The sequence below is a fragment of the Apis cerana genome, linkage group LG14 (assembly GCF_029169275.1).
Source record: "Apis cerana isolate GH-2021 linkage group LG14, AcerK_1.0, whole genome shotgun sequence".
Lineage (NCBI taxonomy): Eukaryota > Metazoa > Arthropoda > Insecta > Hymenoptera > Apidae > Apis > Apis cerana.
Window position 1 is genome coordinate 9720814 of NC_083865.1, and position 14861 is coordinate 9735674.

At 44.7% G+C, this 14861-nt stretch overlaps 1 protein-coding gene and 1 long non-coding RNA gene across 6 annotated transcripts in view; one reads left to right on the plus strand and one right to left on the minus strand.

Moving 5' to 3' along the window:
- LOC108000998 (uncharacterized) overlaps positions 1-14861 on the minus strand; it is a 36109-nt gene that overhangs the window by 10853 nt on the left and 10395 nt on the right. For all 5 annotated transcript variants that reach the window (XM_017061768.3, XM_062084696.1, XM_017061769.3 and 2 more), the window contains one exon: positions 14316-14556. In XM_017061768.3, coding sequence (XP_016917257.1) covers positions 14316-14546 — 231 coding nt within the window. In that variant the 5' untranslated portion in view covers positions 14547-14556. The remainder of the gene's footprint in view (positions 1-14315; positions 14557-14861) is intronic.
- Positions 2745-3495, plus strand: LOC133667275 (uncharacterized). Its single transcript, XR_009832609.1, has 3 exons — positions 2745-2940; positions 3291-3390; positions 3454-3495. It is a non-coding gene; the product is annotated as an uncharacterized LOC133667275 (long non-coding RNA).

Consider the following 14861-nt stretch of genomic DNA (forward strand, 5'->3'; position numbering starts at 1 on the left):
TCTTCTTTTTCTTTTTTTTTTTTTTCCTTTTCTTTGTAACCGAGACTTTTTCTTGGAAAAAGTCTCGGAAACAATTGTAATACTTCAAATAATAGTTTCCGATCCTATTCTTACACGTATGTATCGATCCACGTATTACGACTTTGTAGGTTTCTTTATTATTCCCTTTTACACGAGCATTTTCCTTTTTTTTTTTCCTTTTACGCCGAATGATTAAATTCTATCTTGAATCTTTGGAAGATTTTCTTTCCAAATCATCAAGAACACTGTACATCCGATATATCGTTATTATTATCCAATTCTCGACAACTCGACTATTGCTATATGAATCAATGGAAAATAAGGAACTCGAAGGATCGAGAAAACAAAGATTCACATCTTGGAGGTGAAAAGAGGTAAAAGTATCGACTCGAGGTGTAATAAATGTAGATGAGAATTGAGAGATTTGATTCGAGATGGTCGACACGGTGCGTCACACAGTGAAAAGTTGCTGTACCAATGTTGCATCGTGGAGGGGATATTTTGCGCATCATCCCCCTAATATCCGGAAAGCACCCTGACCCAGATACACGTACGTGCGGAACAACCGGACGATCCTCCGGAGCAGGATCATCCGGCATCGAGTGAAAACACACGTTTCATTCGCGAGGATCGCGGCGACGAAGATGGAGGGAAAATATGCGAAAGAAAAAATTCAGTTCCCCGCATTTCACATTCATGTTTACGCCCCGTGTTTGTCTTAACACGACGCCAGTCTACGAGTGGTCGATCGATTAAACTCCTCAAAATTTCGGCAGTCGTCGGGATAATGGAATTACCACGAGGAAATTGTGCAATCTCTATCCGATACACCGTTCCTAGATTTCCAATCGCAGCGGCAAGATATCCATCAAGCATTCGATTAGCTCCCCAATTTATTGCTTTCAATTTTCTCGGTAATTGTTATAGCGCGTATACCCAACTCCATCCACCGATGCTCGACGAATTTTTATTTTTACTCCTTCCTTTTGTATCCCTGAAATTTTTCACACGGAAAAAATGAATCTGAATCTCGCCTTGAACATAATCGATGCGAGGCTTTCCTTTTTTTCGAATTTAATGATCCGGAACCATCTTGTAAAAGTAAATGGCTCCTGGAATGGTTCGTGGAAAAAGTGGCTCCGAGACGATACAAGAGATTCCAACTCTCGATTTCTGTCAGTTTATTGTTGCATCTGGTTCGAATCAGATTCATTCCGTTAGCAGTTTCGTTGTTTTCGAATCATTTCGTCTCTCCGATCGGATGACATGATACCATTGTTTCTCGCATCTTTACTGTGTCGCATAATCGTCTTTAAAAGAGGTAATTTTCGATCAAGTTTATCCTTTTAGCGACTTTTTCTTTTTTCTTTTTTCTTTTTCGTATATAATCTTCGAACGAACGATCATTTATCTGACCCGCTTCCTCGATATTTATTTGACGGATAGTCAATCAAGTTTCTACGGTTGATTGAAAATTAAAAACGGCTGAAAGCGACTGTGAAAGTGCCAGAAATATCTGCACCCTTTGTTCTCGAGAAAGAGTACTTTCGTAATACGCGCGTATTCGGAACCAAAGAGACGGATAATGGCGCTATTTAAATTTTAGGGGATCGCCTTTGCCGACCTCCTTTCCATTCAAAATCCTGAATGCTTCCATTCACGAATAGGATTTCGATGTATGTGGAAATTCCACGGCTTTTTTTTTTTTTATTTTTCGTACACGACGGAAAATTCTACTCGCGAATACGAGTTTTCCAGTTTTTAAATATCTAGAATCATTCCCTCGCAACTTGTACTTATACCCGCCATATTATCGTATCATATTATCGTAATTCTCCATTTAATTGTAATCGTAAAGAGAAAGTAATTCGAGAATGACAATTTATTCGGGCATAAATTATCCACGCGTTTATTCCACTTTCACTTCGAACGCTTCTATTTCTTCAAAGTGTGATACCAATCGAAAATCATCGGATTGAACGGATTCACTATAAATTAAATCGATTCTTTCGGATATACCATGTTTAAAAACCTAAAACGGAACGAATCGCGGAATAGCAAACGCGCGTTGTTATCGGCCACGCGACGACAAACAATACTTTCGCGTTTCATCGAGCAAGATCACGGTTATCGAGCCGCCATTACCGTGTCGCATTAGATTAACAGCATGTAATCGATACCGCGACAGCTCGCTTCCCTGTTTCGCCTTCGACTTTTACCAACAACTTAACGCTTATAGTCTACTATGATACGCGGCAACAATACCTCACGGTTGATCAGTCCCGTGGAACGCTTTCGAACGTGCTTTCTCCCTCGTAAGAAATAAACCGTAACCTTTTCTCAAAGTTCGATATCCTTTCATCGAGTTGTCGGAAATTGGCATCAATTTCCACCTAGGTTCGGACGAAAGAAAGGTTCATCACGTTTCGTAAATCGGAGACGAAACAACGCAATCGAATTTTCGTCCATCTGCCGTAAACCAGATTCTCCTCTCCGTTTCGTTTCGATTATTCGCAGGGAATCCGTTAAGTTAGTTAAGTCTGGGTCGATGTTGGACAAACGTTCGTTATTCGTTTCGAATGAAAAAAATTTAATCGCCGACGGGCACGATACCCGGGGAGGAGGAGGGGGGATCACGTGACAGAGATCGGCGTAACGAGAGGACGCGGAAAGGGGGGGGCCACTACCACCACTGCGCTAATACTACCGCTGCTGTTGCTACTACTGCCTCTTTGTCCTCGGCGGAAATTACGTAGGTCGACCGAGGCGGCGATAAGCGACGCCTGGCAAAATTTACCAGGTCATAAAGCGTCCCGCCGTACACGTAACTGATTTACGTTCCGTTCTCGCGTAGAATTCCGAAGCAACGGGTTATGGTTTCCAGTCTCGGGTATTAAACCAAGCCAAGTGACGCGGAGTGTGAGTTTCCTTCCTCTCTCCCTTGTGACGAAACGCAACAACAAGAGATCCGACGGTGGATGTATGTAAATCGCTCGGCGATCGTTAATCACGATATAATAGTCGCGATATATATCATCCGGCTCGCTCCGATAAATCGCCTCGGCGAATTCCTTATTTTCCATTCTTCGGTGGAAGAAATCCTTCGGAGACGGATCGTCCAAGAGGGGAGGGGGGCCAGTGGGAGTGGGAGTAGTCGAATTTTACACGAGCACGCGACATCACGTGCACGCGTTTTTCAGGTTCAACGACGAAGATCGTTGCTCGAGGTCGAGTTTTTTTACGTTTCCTTTTTGTCTCTCTCTCTCCAGGCGAGAATGCGCTCCACGTTACGCTGCTCCCATCGGGCGTCTGCTCTTACTGTTGCCCCATCGACGTGAATCGGGACATACAGTATCTTTTGTACACCAGGTAAGTTCGGAGAAGAAATTATAGAAGAATTAGAGAAGAAGATTCGATTTGGAAATTTCGCAGGAGGAATCCAAATTGCGGAGCAACGTTGAATATTTCGGATCCGTATTCGTTACGAAGGAGTAATTTCAACGACAGATATCCGACCGTAATTTTCATCCACGGGTACAGCGAGAGCGCGACGGGAAGGAGCGCCGTGACGATACGTGATGGTACTTTTACAGTTATTTTTAATTATAACTCGTACATTATTATCATCGGTTATTATCGATCATCAATCCTTAAAGAGAAACGTCAAGAAAGGAACGTTTGTTCTTCGGTGAAAAGTAATTCTCCCCGATTGAGAAAATCCGTTTAAATTTTCGCGAATGGAAAATCGTATGAAACACTACTACTGGAATATCTCGGAATACGTGTCATCAGATTAGTCGAATAGCGACTCGGACAGGGACCGATGGAACTAGGCTGAGGACATCCTAGTAGGTGCAAGCCTATCGACTGACAAGCCGTTGGCAAGACATTTTGACAGAATGATGAATCGTGGAATCGATCTCGAATCGTGGAAAGTTCGCCGTTTCGCCGGTTCGGAAACTTGGACACGGATCCGTATTTTCTCGGCCCCTTTCAACGCGGCCATTCCTCGGTCACTCTTAAGTTTCCGACCAAAACTTTTCGTCGCCTCCATCGCGCTATCACGATCGATTCGACGCTTCGAAATCCGTCCAACTCGAAATAAAAAAAATTACCAATTTCCCCTCGAGAAAGAGAAATTTATTCACGGGAAGAGAATTGGTTTCAGTCTATCTGAGACGAGGGGAGTACAACGTGATTCTGGTGAACTGGGCCAAGTTGGCTGGCCTGCCATGGTACGTGACAGCGGTTCGAAACACCAGAATAGTCGGGCCTCAGGTCGCCCGCCTCGTCGAATGGCTGGCCGCTCGGGGGGCCGTGTCTCTGCCCGACTTGCACGTAATTGGTTTCAGCCTGGGGGCCGAGATAGCTGGTTTCATGGGGAAAGCTTTGTCCCCGCGGAAGGTGAGCACCCGACACTGTCCCCCCTTTTCTCCTCTTTTTAATTACTCGTTTAAAAATTGCCGCTTAAGGTGGGCAGGATCACGGGGCTGGACGCTGCCTACCCTCTCTACATGAATACGGGCAACGAGGGCCACTTGGCGAGGACGGACGCCGCGTTCGTGGACGTGATCCACACGGATGGAGGGATCCTGGGTTTCCCCAACCCATTGGGCCACGTCGACTTCTATCCAAACGGTGGCAAGTCCAATCAACCCGGTTGCAATCTGGAGAACGCGTTTCAGAGAAGCTTCTCGAGATTCATCAATCAGTACAGTAAGAAAAATCGAAACCCTTTCCTCGCACAAATTTCGAGACGAAAGGCGTCTCCTCTCTTTTCACGTTTTCTCTTCTCACAGTCGCGTGTGGCCATCATCGCGCGTGGATGTTCTACGCCGAGTCAGTGACGAATCCTTTCGGGTTCCCGGCCAGCCGATGCGCGAAATGGCTCCCGGATATCAAAGCGGATTGTGAGTGGACGCCCCAAGCGTTGATGGGTTTCGCCGTGGATCCCAGAGTGAGAGGGAAATTTTATTTGAGGACGAACGCGCAGCCACCCTTCGCGAGAAACGCGACGGGATACTGACGTTTTGGTTTTGGATGAACCAAACTGTTATCTGACATCTTTCGAGAGAGCTCGCTTTCGAGAGGGATACGGATCGAACGGATGAAAAAGGAAGAAGAAGAGGAAAAGAAAAATGAAAATTGTCCCGTTTTATTATACGGAGGAAATGTGGCGACGAGGTTAATGTTGTCCGCGATGAACTCGATCGAGTTTCCCTCCTTTGCGACGAGCGACTCGAGTAACTTTTAGCTACAATTTATTTATAACCTTATTAACCTTGCCTCGAAATATGGAAATTCCAAGGGCCAATCTCTTTTGAGCAATAACTTTTGATAAGGATAACTTGTCGGGGATAATTTTGTCAAGTATCTTGATCAACTGGGCAACCTCGTATGAGCAACGAGAAAAAACGAATCTGGCTGATCTCCAATATTGCCTCGAGCTTATACTTTTTCGCAACGATACTGCCGCGATGATCAAAGATTCGAAAATTCTGCGGTCCAAAAAAAGAGGCAAGGTTTTGAAGATATAGGGGAGAGAAATTTTTGAAAAAATCAAAAGTTTCACGCGAAATGTTGTTATTGTTGTAGAGAGAGAGAGAGAGAGAGAGATTTCTATGAAACTGCGAGCTACGTTTCTTGTTGGTTCTTTCTTTCTTTTTTTTTCCTTCATCAGTACAAGGAGGGCGGTTTACAATGGTGGACGTGCATTTACGCTCGAGACAATGCTTGTTCATCGCCAGCTTTCTCCACCTTCGTTTCCCATCCAAAGTGGATGCACTCGTCGTTTCCCAGAATAGGGAACCGTGTCTTATATTGGTCGCTACGCTTTTTCGATAATGAAACGATGAGGCGAATCGAAGATGGCGCTTGTTACCTATTAGGAGAACAATTTTTTCGAAGAATTTATTATTTAAAGAGATGAATGAGATAGAAAAAAAATCGAGAAATCTGGAACAAATGCCACACGCCACTCTAAAATCCAAATGTTTACCCGTAAGCGCATCGAATCAGCTGGTGTGCTGTCTGGTATTTTCGAAACGGATCCAAAGTTCGAGTGGTTGTAGTGCTCTCGAGAAGTCGATAAAAGCGGGGGAGAGAGAGAGGGGGGGTGAGACTTTTGTAAGTAAAGTTACGTGATCTAAAAACGATCATATTGCGGAATTTGTGTACGAGATTTAGCGTTAAACGCGAATAAAGAAAGAAAGGAAGAAAGGATCCTCGCGTAAAAAAGTGATTGAAAGGAATCCAACCGAACTCGGGATTGGGTGTATCTCCTTCGAGCTTTATCTCTCGAGGATGCATTTTGAATCGTAGAAGACTGGGCGCATAAACACGATAGAAACGCAATTTCGTGGAATCCAACTTGCTCTTCTCGCTCTACTCTCCTTTCCTTTTCTTTATCTTACCTTCGACTTGGTCGAATGGTGCGAATCTCTTTTTCTTTTCCTTTTGCCATTGTTAATTTTCCACGAGGCTCGAAGCTTTTTCTTTTTTTTTTTTTTGCAATAGAGCCGAGTGCGCGCGCAAAATCTTTCAATCTTTACCGAGAGGCACGGGATCGGCGGTCAATCAACCCGGCAAGTACGTTAAAAAATTCACCACTGACAGGTCGATAACGATCGACGACCTATGGCCAGGGTTATAGATGACCCTAGTCTTGAAAGACCACCGGGTGTAAAGGCTGGACACGAATGCGCCACGTTTCCTCTCGGTATCGTGGAAATCCCACGAGTGTCGTGGCCAGCTGCGTTCCTACCTTGTATCTGGAAAACCGAGTTTTGCGCGAAAAACCGATTGAACAAAAATGAACGGTCTCTGGATTAAACTTTCCTCCATCGTTCCTCGATAACAACGAATATTCGAAACCTAAAATCTCTCTCTCTCTCTCGTCTCTTTCTCGTTAATTATTTTCGAAGCCTTTAGAAAAACTTTTTCTCGCTCCATGATGTGGCGCGTTCGTTCCATAGAACGGAGTTCTATAGTCGATGCTCTCGCGTTGAAATTCAATTTTCCGAAACGGATTTCGTCGCTTTCGGAACGAAGCGCGCGGAGGTTATTTACGGGAGGCGATAAGCGAAAGGGAATATCTATGAGAGGCGAGTAAATCCAGCGGTGGGTAGTTTTGCAACACGTTCCTCGCATTTAACGAAACACACCCCAGAGAGAGGGTAAATGTCGCGCACGTTCAATCTTGCGCTTAACCTTCCGCCTTTCCGTAGTGATTTCAAATTTATTTCGAGCCCACGTAATAGAACGACAAGCGTAATTTCTTACACAGAAATTCCACGCGATCGATAAAGGAACGAGCCTGTGCATTTTCCTAAATGCGTTCAGTTGTTAAGACTTTCCCCGTCTACGTTATGTATTTATGTATGTATATATATATATGTAACAAATGGTAGCGGTTCGATCTTGCCGATAGAGATGACATGATCGCGATTACGAAAGAGTTATCGCGCCAAAGTATGAATTTCATCGGGAATTTCTCGCCGAATTGGCTCCAATGGGACGTAACGTTATCGGCTTCTTTTTTACCGCCCCGTCCCTGTCAGTGACAGCGGCGAAATCGATGGGACGAAATAAAGTCTAGTTGGGCGCAGTCTCGGCAGCATTGGAACAGGGGCCCCCGATATCCATCGATAAAGGTGCGTTCCCCGTAGAAATAGAAAACGAAAACACGCGGCTCCACCCCTTTCGCTCCCTTCGTTCTCTTCGGATTACGAACGATACCAGTCGATGCGTTGCATTCCTTCTTGTCGTGCTTTTCATCTCGTACATGTTGTTGTTGTTGTTGTTATTGAGCAACTGTTCCAAGGGGTTGTCCACCCGCATTTCCTGTTAACGCTCGTTTCAACGATGTCGCATTCGTAGAACGCGCACGATTCGTATCATCGATCGAGGATCGATGTGGGTTAACGGGGTGGAAAAAATTAATGAAAACGTGTACCGGGAATAGGTCGGTCTCCTTCTGCCTGCAAAATTGCAACACGTGCGCGGCTACGTGGATGACGTCACGCGATTATTTCCGCGAAGGGGAAACGCTTACGCAGCCGGCGGTGACGCCCGGGGCGGTAACGCCTCATTAACGCCTTCCATAAATGACGCGATCCTTCGTCACGCGCCACCACTCGTTTCACTCTCCCTCCCTTTCTTTCCTTTTCTTATTCCTCTTCCCTCCTCCCTGATTTTCTATTTCTCCAACCACCCACATCGAAAGAAACTATCCGAATTATTAAACTTGTTCAACGCAGCTACGAGCAGCCAACTCGTACTCTCGCCCGGAAGAGGGATGAAGATTTATGGAGCTGCAGCAACCTCCCCTCAGAGACTTGTTAAGTCCTCGCTAGGCCCCGTTTAGTTTCCTTCCCGGGGGCTGCTGTTGAACGGAGCTTGGAGGAGGGGAGCAGGGGTAAGATTTCTTCCCTCTTCGAATCCGATCCGCAAATTTCCTGTTAAATTAAACAAAGGGAAACAAAACTGGGATCTCGAGGCGGGGGAGGGGGAAAAACGACGCAGAGAGATGCTTCCCCCCCTATTCCGTGGCGCGAAACCTCATTAAGCCTCGAACACAGCCCAAAGTATCACGGCCATTCTATTTTTGCGCCACCGGTTCGTCCAGAACTATCTCGCCCCGGGGTAATTAAGCTCTTCGTTTCAATTGTTCCGGCTTCCCACCTTCAATCTTTTTTCCACCCCAATTCCGCTCCAACCCCTTTTCATTATCCGACAGGCGTCGAACTCGCGGCGGGATACAAATCGGGATACAAATTTCCGATTTGAAGAAGGATTTTCTCGTCTCGACCCCCCTTTTCTTCCTTTTTTTCTTTTTCTTTTTCTCCTCCACCTCCCCAAAAAAAGCTTTGTATTGCTTCGAAACCAGATTTCTGGATCGCGGTTAATTCGAATCGGTTTTCGATATCTTCCATTCGTTTCCACGGCCTCAGAAATTGCGCCGCTCGGAATAATCGCCGTTTTTTCCTCTCTCTCTCTCCTCTCTTCGTTTCTTCCCCGTGTTTGAAACACCCATCTCGCCACCAACTTCCATTTTCCTCTCCACTTTCCTTCCATTACGTGGAAGGGGGGAATTATAGGCGCGATACGACAGTCTCATTCATCCTTTGGAGAATACAGTCGGACAATAGGGAGGAGGAGTCCACTCGTACGCTGCACAACTGCACAGGAAGTCCGTTCTGCAGCCATTAATGGCAACGGGGTGAGGGTGTGTATCGTCGCGGAAGCATCGAATTATGCCTTCCAGCTTCGACCAGCTTCCATTCACGCGATGCGCAATTTTTTTATCCAAGATCCATTTTAGCTTCTTCGCTCGCGTGCTAAAAGGAGGGTTCGAGGATACAAATTTTAAAACGCTTTACGATTTTCGAAGCAGATTCGCCAATTTCTTCGAGAAATGGAATAGGGATATACAAGGAAAGGAGAGAATTTATGTCGAACCATTGGCGAAAGAATTTCAACCAGATTACAAAGAGTTTAAACAAGTTAAGAAGGAGATCAAGTCGTGTCCGGTGATATCGTACGGTTTCGATTCGTTATCCTTGAACGTGCAATCTTCGCGCGTTTATTAAATATTCTTCGAAATTCTTCCTTGCTTTCGTAATTTCAAAGTTTGATGGTCCCAAGGTAATTCCGTCCCGCGAAAGTTAACAAAATTTTCTTCTCTTTCTCGCTGAGAAACGAGAGAAAATGCGATTGATTTTTAACATTCTCGATTTTTAAAAATATCCGATACGGCATGATCCTTAATCCTCAAAGCCCTCAGAGCAAAAGATTTTCGATTTATTTCCCTCTTTTAATCTTCTCATCGTTAAAATTCAACAGGAGTAAGTAATAGACATTTTTCTACGGAGTATAAAAAAGGTTGTACCGTGTAACGACATTCAGACGATCGTAACGAGTTATCATTCTTATGAGTCTAGCAGCGTTATCGCTTTACAGCGGTAGAGAGGGCAAGCAGACAGAGAGACAAATGGCGAACATTCTTTGCAACAACGTCGTTAATTTTTAAGATTACTTCAACGTCCAAGTGCACGGTCGAGAGGCTCTTCTTGAAGCTGAAGGGGTGGATCCGGCGGTAATTAGGCTTGTAAAATATTGTATAACCATCGAACCGTCCTATCACGATGGAAATGATAAAAGAAAAGAAAAAAAATATTGAAATTTAAAAGAGATAATCTGGAAAATTTGGAATATATATATATATCTATAATTTTTGAACGAGATAAAAAAAGAAGTAATAATAGAGGAAATGCAACAGAGGTGGACATGAAAATTAATGGAAGAGGTAAGCTTGGTATTGAAGATGCTCGATCGAAGGTGGCGCGAAACGCATGCGATATTCAACGAGTATCGGGAAAATGCAGCCCCGGGACGTCCGAGCAACAGTTTTTCTTCCCAAACAACCTCGAGTGTATTTCAGTCTGCTTGGAATACAATAAAAGAGGCAAGATCTTGGTTGGTCATCGCTTTAAAACAATAGCCCAGACGGCAAGCCAAGAAAAATGCAAGAGAGAATTTTATAAGACGCTCTCGAAAGTACACGACACTTTACGACCGATCGATACCTTCGTTTTTTCGTCTTACTTCTCGAAAAAAAAAAACCGAGGAACAACTCGCTCGTTCGATCGAAAGTACGGAAGGAAAGAATTATATTTTCGTTTCTTTCGAGATGGTCGAAGTGAAAATAAAATGAAAAGAAAAGGAAAGAGAAAAAATACGTTCACGCCAATCGGTTATGGAGATAATCCTCGAAACTTGTGTCTGGAAAGTGAACAAGCCTCGTGTAATCTAACAGAAGCAGAAAGCTGCATCGATCGGCATTTCTAAGGTCTGCGCATTATGGGGGTTCGTGCGGTCGGTCTAATGGTATTATCAACCCTTAAAGCTGGACTGCTTTCAGGTCATTGGCCACTCGGTCATCGGTATATTCTCCTCTCTTTCCCTCCCTCTTTTTCTTCTTTTTTTCCCCCCTTCTCCGTTCGCTTCACTCTTCTTAATTAAGTTGGTTTCATTCGTGGAAATGAACACGAAAGCGCTCTAAAAATGGCACAACCCACACGTGCATGATACTATACACCGGTTCATTGTCACAAAGGGAGTTCATTGGCGTCACCCGTGCGTTACGTAGTGGAAGAGATAAGGTGGCAATAGAATCGCTCTTGAAACCAGCTCGGTTCCAATTTTCTTGCAATTCTAAAAATACGAGCGAGAGTGTACGTTTTGTATGTATATATATATATGCACACACGACTCGTGCACCCGAGTGTCGAGTACGTTAATTAAGAAAATTTCTATGCCTATCGTTGTCAAATTACACGAGGGAACGAGCGAAGGGAACGTGATCACGCGATCGAAAGTTCGAGGAGAGGGTAAATTTTTCGCGAAAAAAGTGTATCTGTCTTAACGATTTTTGATCACGATTCAAGAGTATTCATAAATGCCACTTCACGGATATTCAAAGATAACGACGTTGGATTTAAAAGCACGACGTCAAACATTATCGTCGGAGAGAAAGAGAGAGTCGAAACATTTCCTTGGACGAATATCTCGAGGCATGAAACCTGAACGATTGGCTGAAATTACTTGACGCGACATCGAGAATTTTGGAGAAATCGACGGAATCGAAGAAACGGAAATGAAAGGTACAAAGAATAATCGATCGAATGGTATGGAAAGTGTTTTCTCTTTCTCTCTCTCCCCAACGACATTCCGTTAGAACGAACGGCATTAAGGTTCACCTACACCGAACACGATCCCGATCTTAACGCAAAGTTGGCGTGCACCTTATCTGGAACGACGTCTAAGCCCCTAAGTTGAATTACGAAGCAAAGCAACAAAGGCTCGAACTTTGTCCTAAGTTTTTTACTTATCCACTTGTGGCCGCGCGTGTCGACAGTCAAGGTTGAGGTTGCTCCACGTTCTTTCTTTCCAAAACGATGCGTCCACTCGATCGGAGGATAATTTCCGTATCTCTCTCTCTCTCTCCATCCAATTCACGCGTACAAGGTGAAGACTCAAAAGCTCGAGTTTCGCTTTCGGCACGGAATTTCAGAATATTTTAAAAAGCGGAGAGTCCTCTCCCCCTCCATTGACGTTATTCCACCGATAATCTACCGATTCGGTGCAGTCATTAATGATACCTGTTATTAGGGTCGCGCGGTTTAACCGAATATCGCGATAGGGGGTTGAAAAATTCCAAGGCCTCCGATCGTCGTTTACCGGCACGCGAGTTTACGGGTCCGAAACTCGTTCCATTTCCCGGTGTTTTTTTTTTTTAACGTTTCGTGACCGAGGCTTTGGGCGTGGCGCATCCCCAACTTCGCCTTTCCTTAACAGAATTCCTTCCTCCTCGGTTTATCGGGTTAAATCGGGCGGATAATATTCTCGGATCGAACACATCCGGGATATTCCTATCGTTGCTGTTCCTGATAACGGAGGGGGGGAAGAGGAATGAGGGAGCAGTGAAATCGTAAATCAGAGCAGTGACGGTGCGCGGTTTTAAATGGATTCGAGGGATTCCGGTTTCGAGGTGGGACCAGAAATGTTGGCCATAGCGGCGGCCATACCGAGTATAACCGAGGCTAGCCGAATCCGCGTGGATCCGCGTGGCCCCGGCGGCGTGAATATCGTCGGTTGGCACTCATCCTGACAAGGGGGGGTACTTTTTCCATTTTCATTTTCCCCGAGCACTGCCAAATCTGCGAGTGACCTACTATTACTACTCATCTCCGCTGGACGGAGGCAATTTTCCAAGGTGACCCCTTCGATAATTGTCCACGGATGTAGAAACTTATTCGGCTATTAAAACACGAGGGGGGGGAATAAATTAGCCTCGTAGAGAGGCTATTGGGCGTGAGTTCAAGAGGACGGGATCAAATCCCACCAATTCTTTAAAAAAAAAAAAGGAAGAAAGAAAGAAAAGAAAGGTTGAAAGGTTGTATCGAATTGAAATTAAAAACCGAGGTATGGAAATCGATGCTCATTTAACTATATTTTTTTTATTTTTCAATGGAAGAATCACAATTCTTACCCCGAGCTCGATCGAATTATCTCGATATTCTTTCACTTTATTACGATCGCGCGTTTATTACAGATTACAAATTTTATCAAACGACACGAAATTATCGGCGAAGAATGCGACTAAGGGAGGTATACAAGCGTATAAAAGTGTATAAAAGTGAACACTCGATACGGCTCCAACTATACAGTAATAAATTGTTTTAGCCTTTTCGAGCTGTTACAGAGACTTTCCACCGAGCGATGATCGCGTTAACCTCGGGTAATTGAACCCCTCCTTCTCCTAGCCCCATCCTTTCGCGTCTACTTTCTCGGATATCGTGTGTTTAGCTACGCCTCGTCCCGCCTGTCTTCCCCGGGATAATCATCGTGGGAACGGGCCGCAAACTCGTTAATACGATGGAAGAACACGATTATTATTACAGTAGACAAAGGGACACGTCCATTGAAAAACGAGAATCGACGAGAACAGCGGCTGTCGAGTATTTAGGGAAGATTGGCCGAGTTCTCGGAAACTCGATGAAAACGTAATGAACGCGGACGAGAGAGAGGTCTGTGCTATTTTAAACGAGGAGATCGAGCCACGATTCTTTGTAGGAGCAACAGAATCGTGGAAAAGCCACAACAGGTGGAATCGAAAAAGTCGTGTAACGTTTCGAAATCTTCCTCCCCTAATTTTTTTAACACGTACAATTTCATAATTTTCGCAAGTTTCCACGATTCTCTTATATAACTGATAGTCGTCGACAATTCTTATCTCCTTTTAACACGTTGACTACCAAGCGTTAGTACTGTGATATTTTGATAATACGATTCGCTGTTGGTCGCAAGAATAATCTGCATCGTTCGTTTCCATCGTCACATTGGCGAGATCCTTCGAATCTTGTAAGTGATACAACTTCTTAAAATTTCTAATTCGTTCCAACGTCGAAAAGAAAAATGGAAGAGTTGCGCCTCAGTGAGTCAATCATATAGCGGACAACAACTTCTCCTCCAAATTGCCCTGGCCAACCTCAGCTTTGTACAGAATGCTTTAAAGCACTGAATAAACGAACCATTTTTGTATTACTTTCGTAACAATTCCATAGTTTTATTACGCCCTGCGGAATATCTTTCCACAAATACCTACGAACTACGGCCCGTTGAGAACTTTTACTTTCACCCAAATATGAATGGCGCGGCAATCAACGCTAATATCCCAATACAAATTTCAAGGAACAAGAGAAAAAAAAAGAAAAATACAAAGAAATACTCACGATCTTGTGATGAAGATGTTGAAGCTCCCTCTCGGTGACCCGCCTCCGTGACAATTCGCGCTGCTCCCTCCTGTACTGGCTGTACTTGTAGAAAAGATACATGCCAGGAAGGGCGAGGACAACCAGGGGTTTCATAAGGCTGGCCCTTCCGCTCCCACCGCGGACACGAGGCTCTGGAGGCTCGTCAAGGTCCTCCAGTTGGCCGGCACCCTCGGCTGGCACGACCGGCATGATTAATTACCTTCCAACGGAAAATCGATATTAACGTGAGAAAATGAATTCAATACGCGCGAGCCCCGATGTATTCCTCTTTCCGGACGTCTGATTAACCGTGTCTTTTCCTTTTTTCTCTTGCGCGAGGACGTCGAAAGGGAAATCGTTTCGTTCCTCTTATTAATCAACGACATCCAATTATTGACGCGGCCTGTTAAACAATACCCTGTAACGGCACATTGTTCTTCATTCAGGATATTGAAACGACGCGGCTACCGCCACTCCAATTGGCCGGAATGCACTTTAACGGGGAGACGACCAAACCCTCCCGCC